This window comes from Physcomitrium patens, chromosome 14, assembly GCF_059467195.1.
Source record: "Physcomitrium patens ecotype Gransden chromosome 14, ASM5946719v1, whole genome shotgun sequence".
In the NCBI taxonomy this organism is placed as follows: domain Eukaryota; kingdom Viridiplantae; phylum Streptophyta; class Bryopsida; order Funariales; family Funariaceae; genus Physcomitrium; species Physcomitrium patens.
Window position 1 is genome coordinate 16,572,293 of NC_143423.1, and position 17,932 is coordinate 16,590,224.

The following is a 17,932-nucleotide window of genomic DNA, read 5'->3' on the forward strand; positions in this document are numbered from 1 at the left end:
ACAACTGAGACGATCCGCCGCACAGTCGCGATGTCATGTCCCGCGCGTGAGCGGCTGTCGTGAAGGCCGCGTCACTACGGCGACGACGGCGCCTCGTCCATTGAATCCGACTTGGGTTTTCACCTGCTGGCGACGGGCGGCGGTTGCGCGGCCCGTTCTGTACAGTTATGCGGTTCACAGACGCAGGAAAGGGCCAGCTCCTGAGGTAGCGGCAGCGGCTGTTCGCAATAATACCCGGGGATGCACGCAATGATATCCTGTATTGGTTGCATTGATGCCCGGGGGTCAATAAGTGGGTGGCGGAGGATCCTTCCTGTCTGCTACTCGCTCTGTTCTCCACTGCCTTTTAGTGCGGCATTGGACGGTATCGGAGCCCAGTCGGCGTCGGGGTTCTGACGGCATCTCGCGTCTAGGAAGCACTGCTTAATCTGCGTCTGGCTGCGGCAGCATCCACAAGGGAGCAGCGGCTGAAAATATATCTTCCAGCTTCTCTTGGAACACTATATTTGGAGCCGAACTTGGTAGAACTGGTGATATTTTCCTGATGTCGGTGCTAGATATGTATGCATATTATTAATAACATTAATGATAATAGATGGTATTTTTTTTTTTTTTCTGAAATGATACCACAAAATAATTATACTGGACCATGTATATATATATATATATATATATATATATATACTTATCAATTATTTTTGTAAACACAAGGATATTTGTTTTCATTAATTGTACCCACACTTGTGATTTTTGTAAATTTGTTCTGTTCCCCAATAAAAATGGCCATATTTGTATCTGTGACATGTTGATAGTTTAAAAATTGTGTATGTCAAGAAATACGATACAAATATAAATGATAAAACATCAAATAAACAATATGCACAAAACATATATCTATATGAAACATTAGTTTGTTACAAGACATAGAAAATAAGCAATTAGAGCAAGTTTTATATTAGATTTTTTTCATACTGAGTGGTTTGTGTGTATATGTTTATAATAAGGAAGCTTAGTCACAAGACAAACATATAAAATAGCCTTCTCTTTGGCCAAAATGAGGCAAAAATCAAAGAAATCATTAACCAGCAAAAAGACCTTCAGTTTACAATTGCTATGTGTAAACAACTTTTTTGTGCACAATGGCAAAGGTTTCAGCTAATAAATAAATAAATATATGGAAATATATGTATATATATATATATATATATATATATATACACAAACACACATTATTCATAATTTTGCACTTGTATCATCAACATGAATAAATATTAACTATTAACATTAATCTATAAAACATCAATTGAAATTTACATATTATATTATCATACTAATATTTTATTATTTATAGTTTTATATTATTTTAAAATATATCTTTATATATACTAAAATAAAATAATAGTTATTATGTTTAAAATAGTAATTTTTTTAAGTATGTAAAATTTGAATATTAATAATAAATAATTTATTTTATATTTGGAATGGGTTATTCAAATTTAAATTATATAAAATTATTTTCTTATTAATTTTGATTTATGATATTAAATTTTAATAAAATAATATATTTATTAAATTATTAATGAAAGTAATATATGTATATATATATATATATATATATATAACAAAATACAACATTACAATTTGAAAGATGTTAACACAACAATGAAATATAACTAGATAAATACTAGGTATTTCTTTTGGTTGTTGTTAATGCTATCACACTTTTGTTACTACTACCAAAACTTATTCTTATTCACTTTTAAATAATTCTTTATTAAAAGTAACATTTTTATAATCTAAAAAAAATATGAAAAAGATATTAACATAAATTTTGATTAGAATACTCAAAAATCAAAAATCAAGTTAGTGGCAAATTATGATGGCAATAGAAAAAATTGTGGTGGCATTAGCAACACCTTGTCTTTTAAATACAAATAAATTCAATTATACCAATTATTTACACCAATCATATGAACATACATTCAAACCTTCTTACTTTCAAATACCAATTATAAAATTGGATCCAATCCAAAAAGATATAACCGACATTGGTGGATGTAAGTATCCTGAACTTTCTAATAGCAAGACAAAGAAGGAGTATGTGAAAATTTAAAAAATTAAACTTACTTTTTGTGGTTTGTAAAAATCCTACATGACATGGATATTACATGTTTATATTTTTATTTATAAATGTAGTACTTCTAATGGACTTTAGTACATTTAGTATTTATAGTTTTTATAAAATATATATTTTTATATTAAAGATAGTTGATTTTAGAATTACATATTATACAATTGATATTGTTGTAAAACAATTGGAATAATACTAATCTATCCATATTACATGCATTAGTAAAGTAATAAATATTTCTACAATAATAATGACATGTATGTATGTATGTCTCTCTGTCTCTGTCTCTCTATGTATATACATGTATATATGTGAATATTAAATACAATATAACTAATATACATATATATATATATATATATATATATAGAGAGAGAGAGAGAGAGAGAGAGAGAGAGAAAATAGTTTGATTATAAAATAAAAAGACTATATAAAAGTAAATGATAGCTCAAGCTTTGTTAATAGAATCTATAAAACATGAAAAAACTATTATATATATATATATATATATATATATATACATACATACATATGCACATATACTGAATGTGATTAAATTTTTATCAAATTATTTAAAAATATGAAAGACTATATCTTTAAACTTATTTATATATGTGTGTGTATATATATATATATATATATATATATATATATATATCTATAAATAATTTGAATAACCTAATTTGTAACAAAAATAAAATCTTAAGTTATTAGCAATGTATTTATTATTGTATAAGAAGTTTATACATATACTTTTAGACTTAATTAATGGTAATTTTTTATTTCTAAATTTTTGTGATACTTTAAATAAATGCTAGATCACTGATTCCTATAAAATATTGAATATTTAATTTTTTCATATAAATAAATTATAATTTTGACTATGTATGAACTTCTTAAAACGTATAATATTACAACCACATTGAAAAAGAATATGATACATGCATAAAAGAAGCAGATAAAATCATTTAGAAAAATATAAAATGAATTTTTTTTTAAAGTAAGGTTTTAATTTCAAAGATCATAGAACCAAAGAAGTGTTTTAAGTTATATAACTATTTATTTAAATAAAATAAATATTTAAAATAGTAAGAGTAATATCAAAATAATAAATCAATGTTGTTTTAAAAAGAACTTAAGTTATCCATTCAAGTCTTAATAATACTTATATTTGTTTTAACTTATTCAAATACCAAAGTCAAGTTTAGAAGTGATAAGTTTTTTGAAATTACTTATTAAATCGCTTTTAATACATAAATTGTAATATTTTATATTATTTGAAGTAAATGGTAGCTAAAAATTACTTTTATTTGGATATGTTTAAAACAGAACACAAAAAAGGTATGAATTGTAGAAATAAAAATACATATTTTTAACACATCACATGACATTTTATATAAAGATCTTTAATCTTTTTTTTAAAAGAATTCATACATGACCATTGGTTGTATAATATTAACCAAAAAATATGTATCTATTATATATTTTTATATAATAATAATGGAACTTATATGAGTTAGCAAAGTAGTACTTAATATGATATCTGTAACTTTTTATTGAATTTTAAACTATCATAAATTAAGAAAGGAAAATTATGAAGTATGAATTAAGTATCTAATTTACAAGCACACAATCAAAAAGTATTGAGACAAAAATAAAATAATTATAAAGAAATTTTTTGTAATGCTTAATGAAAATGTAATATTGATTATATCATATCTGTTTTTTTAAAAAAAATTGACTAATATAATTAATAACTGTTAAAAAAAAGTTGTATAGATAATTTCAACTAGATCATAATCTACTTGTTAATATTTGTATTCCTGTAATATTATTAGTATTCTTAAATTCAATTAGGCTTAACATAATATTTTCATTAAAATATTAGATATAATAGATTTTATTCATTGTTATTATTACTATGTCAATTATAGGAATAAAAAATTGATACCAAAATTTTACCACAAATGTTGGTTATGTGATGCTTTAGTTACCTATCAATAAAATTAAACTATTGAATTATATATAATGACTTCAAGAAGAAAAAAAACTATTAATGTTGGTATTCTATTGATTTTTTACAATAATTATTTTCAAATTATAACCAAATTTCTTTTGATAACAAATATTCATGATTAACAACACGTACATAGAAAGTAATGATATTTTATTAGTTGATCTAAAAACTAATGGTTTGTTTTTAAAAGAAGATGTAGATAATATTTTAAGATTCATACTATATATATAATAAATCCATCTTTTTGTTATTTTTATTAAAAGCTATTTGATTTGGATTTAAATTTTCTATGGCCACTGCTGGTCCTATATTGTAGAAATTTCCCACCTATTATGATAAAAAATTATATTAGATTTAAAATATTTAATTATATATATATATATATATATATATTAAAATTTATTATCACATAAGAACTAACTAATAGATTGAATGACTTTATTTTAAATAATTTGCTATAAAACCGTACATAAAACAGATTTGCTACTTTTATGTTGTAGAATAAATATTTTTTATTAAGTTTTTTAAAAATAATATAAAAGAGAATATTTTTGTTTTGTTGGTAAGAACTAAGTACGCAAAGAATCTAAGTAGTGTTAGATTTTAATTTTAAAAATAAAAATATTTATCTCAGTTTATCAAAATATATATATATATATATATATATATATGAATTGTTGGATAATTTTAAATATATATGGATAATTCTTAAAATATTAAATATAGAATATGAGATATGAAATATGAAGATACATGGTATTTTGTGAAAATTATTATAATTTATTTATAAAACTTTGAGAAAAAAGTATTAATCTCATAGTTGTCAAATATTTGGTTTTATAGAGTAGTATAAAAATGTAGGACATAAGCAATCTAATAATTAGGTTATTCTTAAGAATGGCTTTTAAACTACACATATGATCTTTTCTTAACTGATATTAGTACATAGGATTAGCAAATTCAAAATTGAATCTACAAAACTGAGACAAAGAAGAAAAAAATAAAAAATAAAAAATAAAAATGAACATTTTTTTTATTAATATAATTGATATTAATAACACTGAAAATACTTAATTACAAGAAGAAGTAATATGAAAACTAACCAATATTGGTCATTTCAACAATAGAAATTATATTTTTTGTAAATCAAGAGATACACAATACATGAAAAAAGTGGATTTTTTAAAAACTTGATATTGAATAATAACCCATAAATTTAAGGTTTTCTTGAATTGGTTTTTTTTTGTTTGCATTCAATATATATATATATATATATTTATTTACGATTTGTTTTAAATTTAGCAAGTTTAATTTATTACAATATAAAAAATAATCGTGTTAGAAAAAATCAAATATAAATGTCATCCATATATTATACTAAATATAATAAGATAACACATATCAAGCTATTTTTAAATACACATATTAGGAGACCCAAAAGACAACAAAGCATACTTCAGAAAGCCATGATTTGTAATCTTTGTGAAGGTCCTTTACTTAACAAAGAGTAGTTATTTTAGAAACCTTGACTCTTAGAGATAGTACAAAATAAGAAGAGGTTGAGATATGAATCAAATTAGTATTTGATAACAATTGTACATATCTTAATTGTGAATATTATAGCAAATGTATCTAAATACATACATACATACATACATACATACATGTTACTAATATCTTATACAACTTCATAAATTTTACAAAACCTATATTTTGAGGTGGATCTCAACAAAATTCTCAACTTCTCCATTTACCATAGAGTTTACAGCACCAATGTCTGGTAGCATAAATAACCATTTTTAAAAGGATAAGTGTATGAATGGAATAAAATTTAAAGCCCAATAGCATAATTTTTTGTAGGAGGAACAAGATGTCCCTGATTGTGAGAAGATAAATATATTCGTGTAGAAATCTACACTGTCAACAAACACTACTGAAGCGTGAAAACAATGAAATTTTAATATGAATAGTAATCACCACTGCAAAACTCATGGGACTTTATGGGACCAAGATGACTATGTGATCAGGCAATCAGTCTCGTCTTTATTTTTGGGGCCCTTCTCATAAACGATGTGATAAGTCACCGAGCAGTGGCCAGCTTCACTTCATTAGTTTGCTTGCGTCTCTTTCCAAATTACCCACAACATGCATGACTTCAGGTCTAATTCTGCGTGGTTCTTTAAAACTTTGGTCCTATTTCGTGAAGGAGCGGAAGCAGGAACAGCTTTGTGCATGAGCACGTCAGGAAATTAGTGCGATGAGCTTGTAATCGTCAGATGCCGAAGAGCTCATACTCCACACATCGTCATTGTAATATCAGTGAGTGAAAGATGGATGACAGGGAAAAAGGCTACTTTACAATGACCAGAGTTGCACAACTTAGACTTGAAGCTCGCCTGGAGTGGTAAACAGGAGGATAATGAATCTACACGGCTCCAGTTTTGAAGAGAGTTGGTTCACACGCTTACAATCCTTGCAACAGGTCCACCTGGCTCCTGAAGAGGCACAAGCATGGTGTGATGGCAGTCTCGTTCGAATGTTAAGTGAGGTTGCAGTTTTGAACTGCAGTGTCAGTTAATAGACAAGACCCACACAAGACACAGGTATTCTGCATTATTCCGATTGGAAATAGTTCTGGTAAAATAGTGGAGGCAAAAGATAGATCACGATCACATCAATCTGGAAGAAGATGAAAAGACCGGGGAGTTGAAACTACCCAATTTGAAGTGCTGTTTCAGTGAACAAACGTAAGGAAAAATACCCCAGCCTTGCATCCTACAATGCCCAAGTAGAGTGAACACCGACGATCAGTGTTCGTCGAAGTTTACTTATATTGAGAGAATACAAAGAAAAATGAGAGCCTCCAGGCCTAAAATCTAAATGAAAAGAGGAGAAGTTTCTCTGGCTTCATTTTCCTCTACAACCTGATGAGCATACAGCAACCAGCACATATCACACGGTAAGAACTTATCTAATCAATTGGATCTGTGTAGCAGGCGAGCTCTAGGTGTACACTAACTCTTCTTTAATAAATGTGTAAATTTGGAGGACCACATAAACTTTCAATCAAAAGAACTCAGTAAAGGGGAGAATCTACAGGCTATCGTAAATCTGCTACTTCCACAGCTCTAGAACCTAATGAAAAGCTCAATCCTAAAATGACCTGGAACTGCAATTTCTAGAGGACGTTCAGTAGTTCCTATATACCTGGAAATCGATCTTGCACACCGCTATGAAATGCAAATAATCTATTTCCAACAGTATCACCCCGATGGCCACTGGTTGACTACCGCTAAAAGAAACAACTACACCAGAGTATAACACATTCTCTGCTGGTAAGTTGGTAGATGTCATAATCAATTCAAGCTGCACGGACAGTCCCTAAGATTAATGTACACAGCAAGCCATTACTTGGTGATGGGTGATAGAATATTGGAGGCCATCAAGGAATGTGACGAGGACTTGGGAGCATTACACCTCAGCCCTCCTAGGTTGCCCACTGTGCTGTCAGTTGACCCTCCGGCTGAACAGATCAATAGGGAATCAGGTGTCAAGGCCAGGTTTAGCAGAACTTGGGTCATGGCAAATATGCTTCGACCTCGGGAGTAAAAAAAATTGATTGAACCCAGTATGAGGAATAGATCCATTACAGGTTCTTCTTTGATGTTCCTACAGAACGATCGGTGCCATCAGCAAACCTTGGGAGGTTCAAAATAGAGTTGACGCGTGTAACCCCTTCCAACGCACTCCATTCTTCTGATTCATCTGCGTCCAGCCAGTCAGCCAAGCTCCTGTGACGTTTTGATTCATTGAGACCAGGTTCGTTGGTCTCTTTAACGTCCACTATCTCTCCAATCTCTTGAACATCATCCTTTGGAGCTTTCAGAATGCTAGAATCTGTCCTCCGATTCTCCTCATCACGAGTTCCAGCGTCCTGTCTGCTTTGAAGACTGGTTTGGGGACTTGATAGTAAAACCCCTACATTGTCGACCTCGGAGGACTCCGTGGAAATGTCAGAATTAACGTCCAAGTATAGGACCACAACAGCGCAATCGTCCACTTTGGATGTGGGGTACTTGAGGCGCCAAACCCGGACAGCAGACTCCACCAGGGAACGGGCTGCTGTTGCACGAGAGGTTGCAGTCGCTACGACTTGTACAGCTTCCTCGTTACTTAACACATCCCAAATCTGGAATCACAACAAATAACAATGCAGTTTTAAATTTTCCTTCATTTTCCAAGAAAAGAACTTCGAACTAGAAATTATGAAGATACACCACAAATCATGAATTACCCAGGGGTTTTAGATGGTTAGGTTTGAAGTAATGACAAGTCTAATAGTAGTACAATTATCATGTCGAAAACACCGGAGAAACACAATCTCACAGGAAACACCAGAGGAGAATCGGGAGAAGTTGCACGAGGAAATGGCACCAATAGAATTATTTAGGTGTTTTAAGAAGACGACGGAGTCAATATTAGAAAGGAAAATCAAGAAAGCCATACCCCATCAGTAGCCAGAATGAGAAACTTGTCTCGATCAGTTACTTCGCGATAGGTAACATCAGGGACCGCTATTACACCATAATCCTTGAGGCAGAAGTCGCCGAAAGCTCTGGCCATGGCTAGCCCAGGGGAGTTGTCAAACGGCAGCCATACCCTCATGACATCAGGCTCGTCTTGGAGAGCAAATACACGACCCTTGCATTCTTTGATTCTCTCAGCTTCATCTGAACAACGTAGCAAAAAATATAAAAAAATAAAAAATAAAAAATTCAAGTAGAATTCTGAAAAGTAGATTGATGATTACAATGTGGAGTCTGTTACACAGCAGCCCTTCTAGAATACAAAGCCTTCCATCTTGGAGGTTGATATACGAGAGGTTGAATGAGTATGTAGAAGGTGAAGGATAGAAATGTACGAGGTAGGTTGGGCTTCAAATCAACGGTTAACTGAACAGATTTCCAGCAACCATTTTCATCTCGAGTTCCCATAATTGCTCGCGAATCACCTACATTGCCAATTACAAGATATTTTCCCTGCAATACCAGATTACGGCGTTTTCAGTAATGAAAACAAACCAAGCCGCGACTCTCCAAAAGAAACTTCAATTAGATGCATATCAGATCCCACAAGCTGGGATTACCTTAGTATGCACCGCATTAAATCTTAAACCCTAAATCCTACACACAACACACGATCCTGCAGGTTTTTGAATCGAGTTTAGCATAAATGTGTGTTGTATACGGGACGACTCCACAGGATTTTTACACTGTAAATGAAAATGAAAGCAAACCTGCTTGAGAACCGTAACAGTAGTGGTCCCGCTGCAAAAGCAGTCGATAACAGGATGCATCCGCAATTCTTGATCCATTTCCTTGAAGGCCAACAGATGCGACTCCTTCCAAGGCCCAAACATAGCAGGAGGCTCTATGACGATCGGTTGCGGCTCCGTCACAGACAACTCTTTTGAAAGTTCCCTTGAAGAAAACTCCTCCGCATCGGACATCGCACTCTCATATGTAGTGCTCACATTCGAGCCGTAATCAGTGCGCTTGCTATCTCCAATGCCCGGCTGATCATCTTCAATGCCCTTGGACGCCTTCATGAATGCCAATTGGTCGTGCCAGAAAGCCACAAGCTTCGACGGTAGAGAATCTCGCACTCGTTTCGCTACCAAGTGACCAAAAGGACCGTGGCCATCGAACACTCCACAAAAAACAGTGTCCTCCATCGATGCAAACTTCTGAAACTCTTAAAAAAAACCCCCATTTAGATACGCGATAAATATTCATGCACCTGAAGGATAACCAATTGCGTCTTACGCCAAACCCTATGCTCGAGCTAGAATGGATGCATGTAACAATGCAGCAAGAAGCGCAAACATGAATTAGTACATAAAGTTCAGCAGATTGTTTTCGAACCCAACGCTAGACTTACGATTCAAATGAGAAAGTTGCCAAAACCAATCACAATCGATCGAATCCAACTGGAAGAGCAAAATTCCATACCTCCCAAACCAGCATGGCATCTTGATTGGTTCCCTTTCGACCCTGCTGTGTGAATACACAAGCTGCTTCGGTGGCGCCAATGCGAACCATCCGCCCGGGGGTCATAGATAGAACTAAGTCTCGCTTACCCTCAGCTGTCAAGGCTTCCACAACCTGCTTCTGCATCTCTCTTTTGCGGTGCTTCCTACCCGACGGCTGCTTCTCCACCCCATTAGTCCCCATTGCATCGGTCGACATGCATGTCCCCATGCTGGGCAACCTAGGTTGCTGGATACCCTCACTAACCTAGAGCCTTGGCAGTGTCATAGGCAGCTCCCCTTCCCAGAATTTCTATCAAACTAGTAAAAATGCAACTGACAGTTCTATAATCCAAAGCTGCACCCTTCTACCCGATCTCCAATACTCGGCTATCCATTTCCAGTTGTTGAAAGTCCGCTTCAAACACCCAGTTTCGCCTTGCTAATGTGCTAGTTGCTGAAATTCCATATTGGATTAAACGCGAGTATAGAGCGTTTTCCTCATCTACGAAGCGAATTTCCAAATGATGAGCTTAGATTTCATTCCGAAGACAAGAGCTCCAATCCCAGGAACCCTGAAAATAGAGAACAAACAAAGATTACTTGATTTGTTTGCCAAACCCCTTCACCAAACCCTCCATTTCACTATTTCTTCTATCCCTATAGGGCCATTGAAAGTAAGCTCTGTCGGAATGCGCTTTCGTGCATTCGAGTCCAAGCAAGGAAAATGTTTCGCAACAAGTAACAGTCTTCACAAATTCGTAAGCATCAGACTATACGAACTGAATCTGAAGTATTATCTAATGAAACAAAAACATTAACCAAGAAACTTCAAACCCATTGGCGCGTTCAATTCACAACCTTCACTCACCTATGCCTCTACATCCCCCAAGCGTATGACTCGCGCAACCACAATGAAATCCTCCAACCAAGCCACCCTTCACTGACGCACGCAACACGACCAAAGATGCACGAAAATCCTCGCAGAGAAATGACGAGTTTCTCGACAATCAACCCGTTAACCACTGCTGTCGCTATCATCTAACGGGCCTCGGGATCTCCGCCCACTTGTCTTCAGCCCCCGCCAATAGCCAAGCTTCTCCTCACTCGCGTGAAGTCCATCAAAAAGTATACGGTGAAATCCACAGCAACACTCCCAACTAGCCAAATCACTTGAATGCATCCATTCTAGCAATTTAAAAACAAACCCCCTAGGGTCCAAGGAAACATCGGAAGCTGACTGAACGATGCAAAATATCGATCAGCTACATCATCTAGCACGCGCATCTAATGCACATGATTGTAAAGAAGCTTTCTGCTGATGATGGCGACGATAGTAGCGTATCCATAGCTGCCGACATAAAGGATATTCAGTCATCATTCTCTCCTGCCACCTTCTAGTCCTACCGATTAGGATTTCGTGGATGGGGCAGAAATCCTCGATCAAGCTAAGACCTAGTGCGACAGTACCCAGGCTCCTGCTACCCTCTAAGCATCTCGAACTTGGGGATTGTGTACGCCACCGCTTACTTCCATCGACCACAGTACCCACAACTACCTACAGCAGCCACTTTGGTGCAGAACGAACTTCAAAAAACTGCATTGCCGGGTCCCCGGTTAGGTTTTTCCTTTTACTACTACGGCGCCCACACGTGCAGACTGCTCAATGGCAAGATAGAATCCGTAGGGCTCTCTGCGTTCCTAATTTTACCTGACTCTGCCTGAGGCGCCGCGCTCGAAGCTCTTGTCATTGGATGCTATTGGGGGTTTATGGCAACGATTGGATTGTTTTTGAACGCAAAGTAGGGGAGTAGGGGGGATGAACTGTACGTTGACATCAGCGCATGTAGAATGCGCTTGTGATTCAGGTGGGGGTGATGTGTCAGGCCGGACCCACGCAAGATTTGCGAAACTGCGGGGCGTCTGGCGTGCCTTCTGGATCTTGGGCGACTCTAGCTTCGCAGGCTAGCCCTAAACCAAGATTCCATGACTTTCTTCATGGTGTGTTCGATGCTTTGGGTGGTTTCAGTCGGAGGTTAGTCTGACTCATTGTCTGCTCCTCCAATCATGGTGGCCATCGTTGTCTGCAACTCATTCAACGCACCCGTATACTCCGTGAGTTAATTGAAAGGAAAACCCATGTGGACGACATCGTGCACATATATTCAACAGTTAAATCAGTGTTTTTTAGTGGTGTTTTGAAGAAAGGTACTCGGATACCATCTTGAAGACAAAAAGTAAAGAGAGAGGGAACGTGGGTTTACGTTAGAGAAGTGTAGGAGTTGTCAAGATGAGGATGGATCTGCAGGAAACAGGGAAACTTGCTTCGCATAATGCAGCGTCCCCAACGAGACGGCTAGGGAAGTTTCTTGGTTAGCGACACTCTGGTTATTTTACGCGTCCCTATTGTTTAAAGGTGATTGTCAACATATGCAGCTTCTGTGGCTTCACCGCACGAGAGTTTTGCTCTCTGTGTAGCGGATAGTGCACTCAGGGGGTAGCGTCGTCCGACGAAAACTTCCAAGATACATTCGCCTTGGTCGACACATGCAGCAGCCATGCAGAAGCATTAAGAGATTTCTTTCAGTCTTTCTAGTTGTTTTCTAACTCTTTTTTATTTAATTATTTATTTTTCATATGTCCTAAACGCTGATCATAAGCATCTAGAACCTTATTGACTTTTTCTAATTAACCAACAGGCAGCATTTGTTGGTCCTCCTCCTCCAATGTGAATCTACAAGTATATCCCACCTGCAAACTCAAAGCGAAATCCTGTGCACAGGGCAAATATCCCAGTATCAAATAGCTTGCTATAGTCACCTCAGGACAGCTCATGAATGGAACCATCTCGGCAGTGAGATTATGTTTCAGCAACGCTACTGTGTGACGCTTCCCACATGCTACTGCTGGTGGATTCACTACTCTCAACCAAGGATTTTAAGGAAGTGTGCATAGATTCTGCTGGTGAAGTTAAGTTCTTGTTATTGGACTCTCCTCTGAAGGAATATCGTCTTCAAAAAAGTGACTACATCGGACAGTCATGTCTGGCTTTGCGAAGCTGCGACACGAGAAAGTAAAAACTTGGTCTCTCTAACTGGATCTACATAGAAGAGTCCTCGAAGACCGACACTTCCACTTCCATAGTGAGTGCCTAAGCTATAGTACAGTGGGAGTGATTGAGCCAGGCAGGTCGAATCGCAAATCTACCCCTCAACTGGGAAAAAAAAAAAAAGAGGTATCTTGTATCTGGAGTTCTCCCATCTGCATGCTGTGTCGGCCATGAGTCATGTCCCACTATGGTGCAGATTATCTACACATTTCCAGCAGTGCAGATGAGACAAAATGTCATAATTCTCTAGAGGCAAAGCGCCCGTTGTATATGCAACGAGTTCTATATTCAAAATACCGCCCAAGTACTCGCTTGCAGCCTCTACTGATCAGACTCATATGTAACTGATTCAGAACCCAGAAGCTATGCTCGGAGAGCACAAGCTGCTTACCTAAGGGTGGAAAATAGGCATAAATCAGCAACCTCCTCCACTCAAATAGCAACCTTCTTAAGAGCAAATGCGCACCCCTAGTGAGTGGGCAAGAAACGTTTTCTTCGGAATTCATCGTCAATTCTGCTCATGAGGGATTGTGCTGCTGTCGTGCAGGGTTTTGCTGTTGCAGCCTCCTGGGCAGGTTTAAGAGAGAGTTAACTCGAGTCACCCCCTCCAAGGCTGACCACTCCTCCTCCTCTTTCACATCGGCGTCCAGCCAATCGGCCAACTTTCGGGGCTGCTTCGTGGTTTTGAAGTCTTTTGATGGCTCCCCAGGTGAGATCTCCTCAGTTCCAGAAGACTGCGATGCTTGCAGGTCTTGAGGTTCCGGTGATCGTCCAGCCACAGAGGTTCCACGCTCCCAGTGAGAGCCATTCGAGCCAAGGTATTTGTCATGGGTGCCGTTGGGCTTGGATGTCTCCTTCGGTGGCAAGCTCTCGCTTGAAGCCGAGAATGTTTGGTCCACGTATAGGCACACCACGGCACAATCGTCTACTTTCGAGGTGGGGTACTTCAACCTCCAGACACGCACAGCGGATTCCACAAGAGCACGCGCGGCTGTTGCGCGTGTTGGCGCTTGCGCTACCACTTGCACCACCTCTTCATTGCTTAGAACATCCCAAATCTGAACATTTACCAAGGCACATTCTATGAACTCAAGGGAAAACTGTAATAAGATCGCTTTCAAGACACAGTGAGTTGAAGAACACGTTTCATGGAGAGTTTTGTGGTGGTTTTTGCGCAAGACATACCCCATCAGTTGCTAGAACAATGAACTGATCTTGCTTTGTCAGTTGTCGGTAACACATCTCCGGGACGGCAATGACACCGTAGTCTTTCAAGCAAAAATCACCAAATGCACGGGCCATTGCAAGCCCAGGTGAATCATCGAAAGGCAACCAGACGCGCGGAACCTCTGGCTCATCATGCAATGCAAAGACGCGCCCACGGCACTGACGGATTCGCTCCGCTTCTCCTGAAATATTAAGTACTGTGAGTGCTCCAGCAAAGTTACCAAAACCTACAAATGACCTTCACAATTCAAAGACTAACAAAAATCTAGCCACCAAACCAACTCAAATTTTGTCGCCGAGATACCGAAACAACGAGAGATCGTTCATTACATTGAAAAAGCATTTGTCACTTACGTGGCAGATTTGGTTTCAAGTCTACCGTCAACTGGACAGCTTTCCAGCTCCCATTGTCATCCTTCGTGCCCAGAATTGCCCGAGAGTCTCCAACATTCCCAATCACTAGATGTTTGCCCTGTACAAATAGCAATCGTTGGACACAACACGCAGACCCTTGGCGCCCACAACAGCCAGAAACATTAAAAATCAAAATTCAACTGGCTAAAGATCATTCAGACGTATTCACGGCAAAGACGTTCACCTGCTTTAACACAGTAACGGCAGTTGTACCGCTGCAAAAACAGTCTATCCCAGGATGAGACCGCAGCTCCTTGTCCATGATTCTGTACCCTGTCAAATGCGCTTCCTTCCACACATCGAACATTGGGTGCTCCTTACCTTCTTCCACAGTGTCGGTTGATACCATTTTGTGTTCTCCATTCACTGAGTGTGTAGATCTCCCGTTTTGATGCACAGCTCCATTCCTGACACCATTACCTGCAATTCCATTGTGCTCTGGAGTTTCTGGCTTGTGTTGCCCAAGATTAGCCTGGTGCTCCTCCCAGAACTGCAGGAGCTTCGAAGGGACTGAGTCTCGCACCCGCCGTGCTACAAGATGCCCATAGGGGCCATGTCCATCGAAGACCCCACAGAATACCGTATCCTCCATCGAAGCATAATTCTGCGCAAAAGCACACCAGAAGAGATAAAAACCAAAGCCATTAGAATTGAACCTACCTCGCAGTTAAATCAATCCAAATTGTTAAGCATCTCTTACAGCTCTCGGCTGTCTCTCTCTGAGTAGAACTTTGGTACTACACTCGACTAGTGTGAGGCACAGTGAATCAGATAAGGATCTCAGCATTGCAACAATCAAATTACAGCTCCAGAAACCCATGTTTTCGCACAGAGGGGCGTAAAGGAAATGCTAACCTAGAATGACAAAAAAAAAGTAAACTAAACATAGCTTGATTGTTTCAACTGTACGTCCATCTGTTACTATTTACTTTACTAAAAGTGACGCGGTTGATGAAACAAGGTAGGACCGGATCAACGTTCAACTAAATGAATGAGCACAGTTCTTCGATCCGTAGAAGAAGACCAAACACAAGTAAAACAAGCCCTGAAACCAGAAGGAGCGTATTAAATGACTACTACTTGGGTTTCGTACCAAATATGTGGCCAAGCCCCAAACATTCAGAAACCATTGGTATGAGGAAAAGCAAGGGATTGAGCATACCTCCCACACCACCATGGCATCTTGGTTGGTTCCTTTGCGGCCTTGCTGAGTGAAGATGCAGGCATTGCTACTGGCACCGTTAGAAAACATGCGGCCAGGAACCATAGCCAAGAGAGCATCGGCTTTCCCCTCCGTGCTCAAATTCTGCAACACCTCCTTCTTCGTCTGTATCCTATCCTGCAGTTCATCCTCCACCACGGGAGTTGAAGCGCAGCAACCCATTTTTTTCCTTTCACGCTCAAAGCTCGTTGTCCTCCTGCAATAAGCTTTGTTCTAAGCGGCTTCTCTCACTTCCCATGTAAGTCGACAATCCTGTGCTTTGATCTCGGACGAGCCCATCCTCATTCCGCCAACCAAGCCAAACCCTCGATTGCCAGGCCCCTCTATCGTGGGGGAAGGGAGAAAATTAAATAACAAACCAAACTGTAAAACAACGGGGGGAAATCAGTTACTACCCTTGCAGAATAACGCAAGGGTTGTCACCTAAGTGCTGCTGGTGGAGGAAGAACGTTGAGAGTGGGGACAAGCTCCAGAAAAAAAAAACGAAAAAAAAAAAAAAAAAAAAAAAAAAAAAAAAAAAAGATGGCTCCGTAAAGTAGGCAGCCGAAGACCAACTAAGATGTTCTTAATGGCTTCCTCGGAGGCTATCGGTCAGAAAGCACACAATCTTCTGATGTCAAAGTGGAAGTAAGAGGATTGTGATTTCTACCCATTGTTTAAGATCCTCATAGTACCACTACCAAGTTCTAACCAGAGGGCGTGATCCTGGACAGCACCTTTAAATTTGGGTGAATTTAGTTGATCTCGAGGAGCCAATGTGCGTGACGCGTAGTCAACTTGTCGCGAGAGCGGTACTATTACTGCAATTCCCAGGCCTTCTTCCAAATTGATATATATATATATAGAGAGAGAGAGAGAGAGAGAGAGAGAGAGAGAATTTACAAAGAAAGGACCAGCACAGTGAGGAAAAAGAAACGACCGAGAAACTCAGAGGCTACGGAGCAACCCGCACCGTGGTAAAGTCAAGAAGATGATCAAACCTCTCTGAGTAATGCGCAAAGCACAAATCACAAACACCACCCGTTTGGGCTCGGTGAGCACCACTTCCAGCAACCGACTTCAGATTGCAAGTAATCGGAAACAAGTGATCTCCACCCCCAAAACCAAGCACGTCACGTCTTCCTGCTCGGTGACCGGCCCAATCTGACTAACCCGCCTAGGTCGCCATTCCCCGCAAGGCCAGCAGCGGCGAAGCGGCGTAAACACACACTCTAGCCGACAAGGAGGATCAATTGGAGACCTCAGCTCGCGCACGAAGAGTCACTTCTAAAAACCTTCCGAAAAGGTCCAGAACTGGGGGCTGAGAGAGTATGTGAAGGTGGAAAGCGGGGGAGTAGGGGGGGAGAGTGATGGCTCATAATGGATGGCACAAGGGAAAGGGGGAGCATTCATGGAGGTTTGCTCGCAGGCAGGGCTGCTGAGGAGAAGAAGAGCTCTGAAAGGACTGCCAGACCTCCAGTGCCAGGAAACACAGCCATGTATTGCAAACGGCAGTACGCCTCCCAGGCCCCTCATTAGGGAGCTCTGCTGTCTACAGTAATCTGCCATTAAATTCAACTTGAATAAAAACTTAAGGCAAAGCAGCCCAGTGCTCGGCAACGCCACAGGCAGGCAGGCAGGCAGGCTACAGTGAAATAAACCACGCGTCGGCAAATTTAAAAAGGGGGGGGGGGTGGGTGGGCTCTCGGTGCTGTTTTCGTGGAATTAGTTTTCTGTTTCGGATGTTTGGTCGCCGATCTCGCCCCGAAGCTGCCCATCGGGTGTTGTAAACCTTCCGAAAGAGA

The 17,932-nt window shown here is 38.5% G+C and overlaps 2 protein-coding genes across 6 annotated transcripts; both read right to left on the reverse strand.

Moving 5' to 3' along the window:
• Positions 1-6,937: 6,937 nt before the first annotated feature.
• Positions 6,938-12,634, reverse strand: LOC112291697 (putative protein phosphatase 2C 33). Of its 3 annotated transcripts, XM_090256060.1 has the most exons (7): positions 12,441-12,634; positions 11,888-12,260; positions 10,160-10,751; positions 9,445-9,894; positions 9,070-9,187; positions 8,655-8,878; positions 6,938-8,337 (listed from the first exon to the last, which is right to left on the reverse strand). In XM_090256060.1, the coding sequence occupies exons 3-7, from the start codon at positions 10,406-10,408 to the stop codon at positions 7,795-7,797; spliced, it is 1,584 nt and encodes a 527-aa protein (XP_090112186.1). In that variant the 5' UTR covers positions 10,409-10,751; positions 11,888-12,260; positions 12,441-12,634; the 3' UTR covers positions 6,938-7,794. The 3 variants fall into 3 exon arrangements, with proteins under 3 accessions (XP_090112186.1, XP_024395268.1, XP_090112187.1); XM_024539500.3 differs by lacking the exons at positions 11,888-12,260; positions 12,441-12,634 and adding an exon at positions 11,048-11,841; XM_090256061.1 differs by lacking the exons at positions 11,888-12,260; positions 12,441-12,634 and adding an exon at positions 11,048-11,375 and having other exon boundaries at positions 9,445-9,902.
• A 138-nt stretch (positions 12,635-12,772) lies between these two features.
• On the reverse strand, positions 12,773-17,680 carry LOC112291698 (putative protein phosphatase 2C 33). 3 transcript variants are annotated; one of them, XR_016506456.1, is made up of 6 exons: positions 16,089-17,496; positions 15,111-15,530; positions 14,867-14,984; positions 14,471-14,694; positions 13,677-14,343; positions 12,773-12,948 (listed from the first exon to the last, which is right to left on the reverse strand). XR_016506456.1 is itself a non-coding variant. In XM_090256063.1 (6 exons), the coding sequence occupies exons 2-6, from the start codon at positions 16,308-16,310 to the stop codon at positions 13,804-13,806; spliced, it is 1,524 nt and encodes a 507-aa protein (XP_090112189.1). In that variant the 5' UTR covers positions 16,311-16,511; positions 17,129-17,680; the 3' UTR covers positions 13,133-13,803. The 3 variants fall into 3 exon arrangements, 2 of the variants coding, with proteins under 2 accessions (XP_090112189.1, XP_090112188.1); XM_090256063.1 differs by lacking the exon at positions 12,773-12,948 and having other exon boundaries at positions 13,133-14,343; positions 16,089-16,511; positions 17,129-17,680; XM_090256062.1 differs by lacking the exon at positions 12,773-12,948 and having other exon boundaries at positions 13,133-14,343; positions 16,089-16,511; positions 16,865-17,649.
• Between the last annotated feature and the right edge of the window lie 252 nt (positions 17,681-17,932).

Excerpts from the sequence above, each read along its gene's own strand:
- LOC112291697 (XM_090256060.1), bottom strand. The coding sequence starts at position 10,408 with ATGGGGACATGCATGTCGACCGATGCAATGGGGACTAATGGGGTGGAG. Across the intron at positions 9,188-9,444 it reads CTGTTACGGTTCTCAAGCAG|GGAAAATATCTTGTAATTGG; the intron begins GTTTGCTTTCAT and ends CTGGTATTGCAG. Across the intron at positions 8,879-9,069 it reads TTTGAAGCCCAACCTACCTC|ATGAAGCTGAGAGAATCAAA; the intron begins GTACATTTCTAT and ends TACGTTGTTCAG.
- LOC112291698 (XM_090256063.1), bottom strand. The coding sequence starts at position 16,310 with ATGGGTTGCTGCGCTTCAACTCCCGTGGTGGAGGATGAACTGCAGGAT. Across the intron at positions 14,985-15,110 it reads CCGTTACTGTGTTAAAGCAG|GGCAAACATCTAGTGATTGG; the intron begins GTGAACGTCTTT and ends CTATTTGTACAG. Across the intron at positions 14,695-14,866 it reads CTTGAAACCAAATCTGCCAC|GAGAAGCGGAGCGAATCCGT; the intron begins GTAAGTGACAAA and ends TTAATATTTCAG.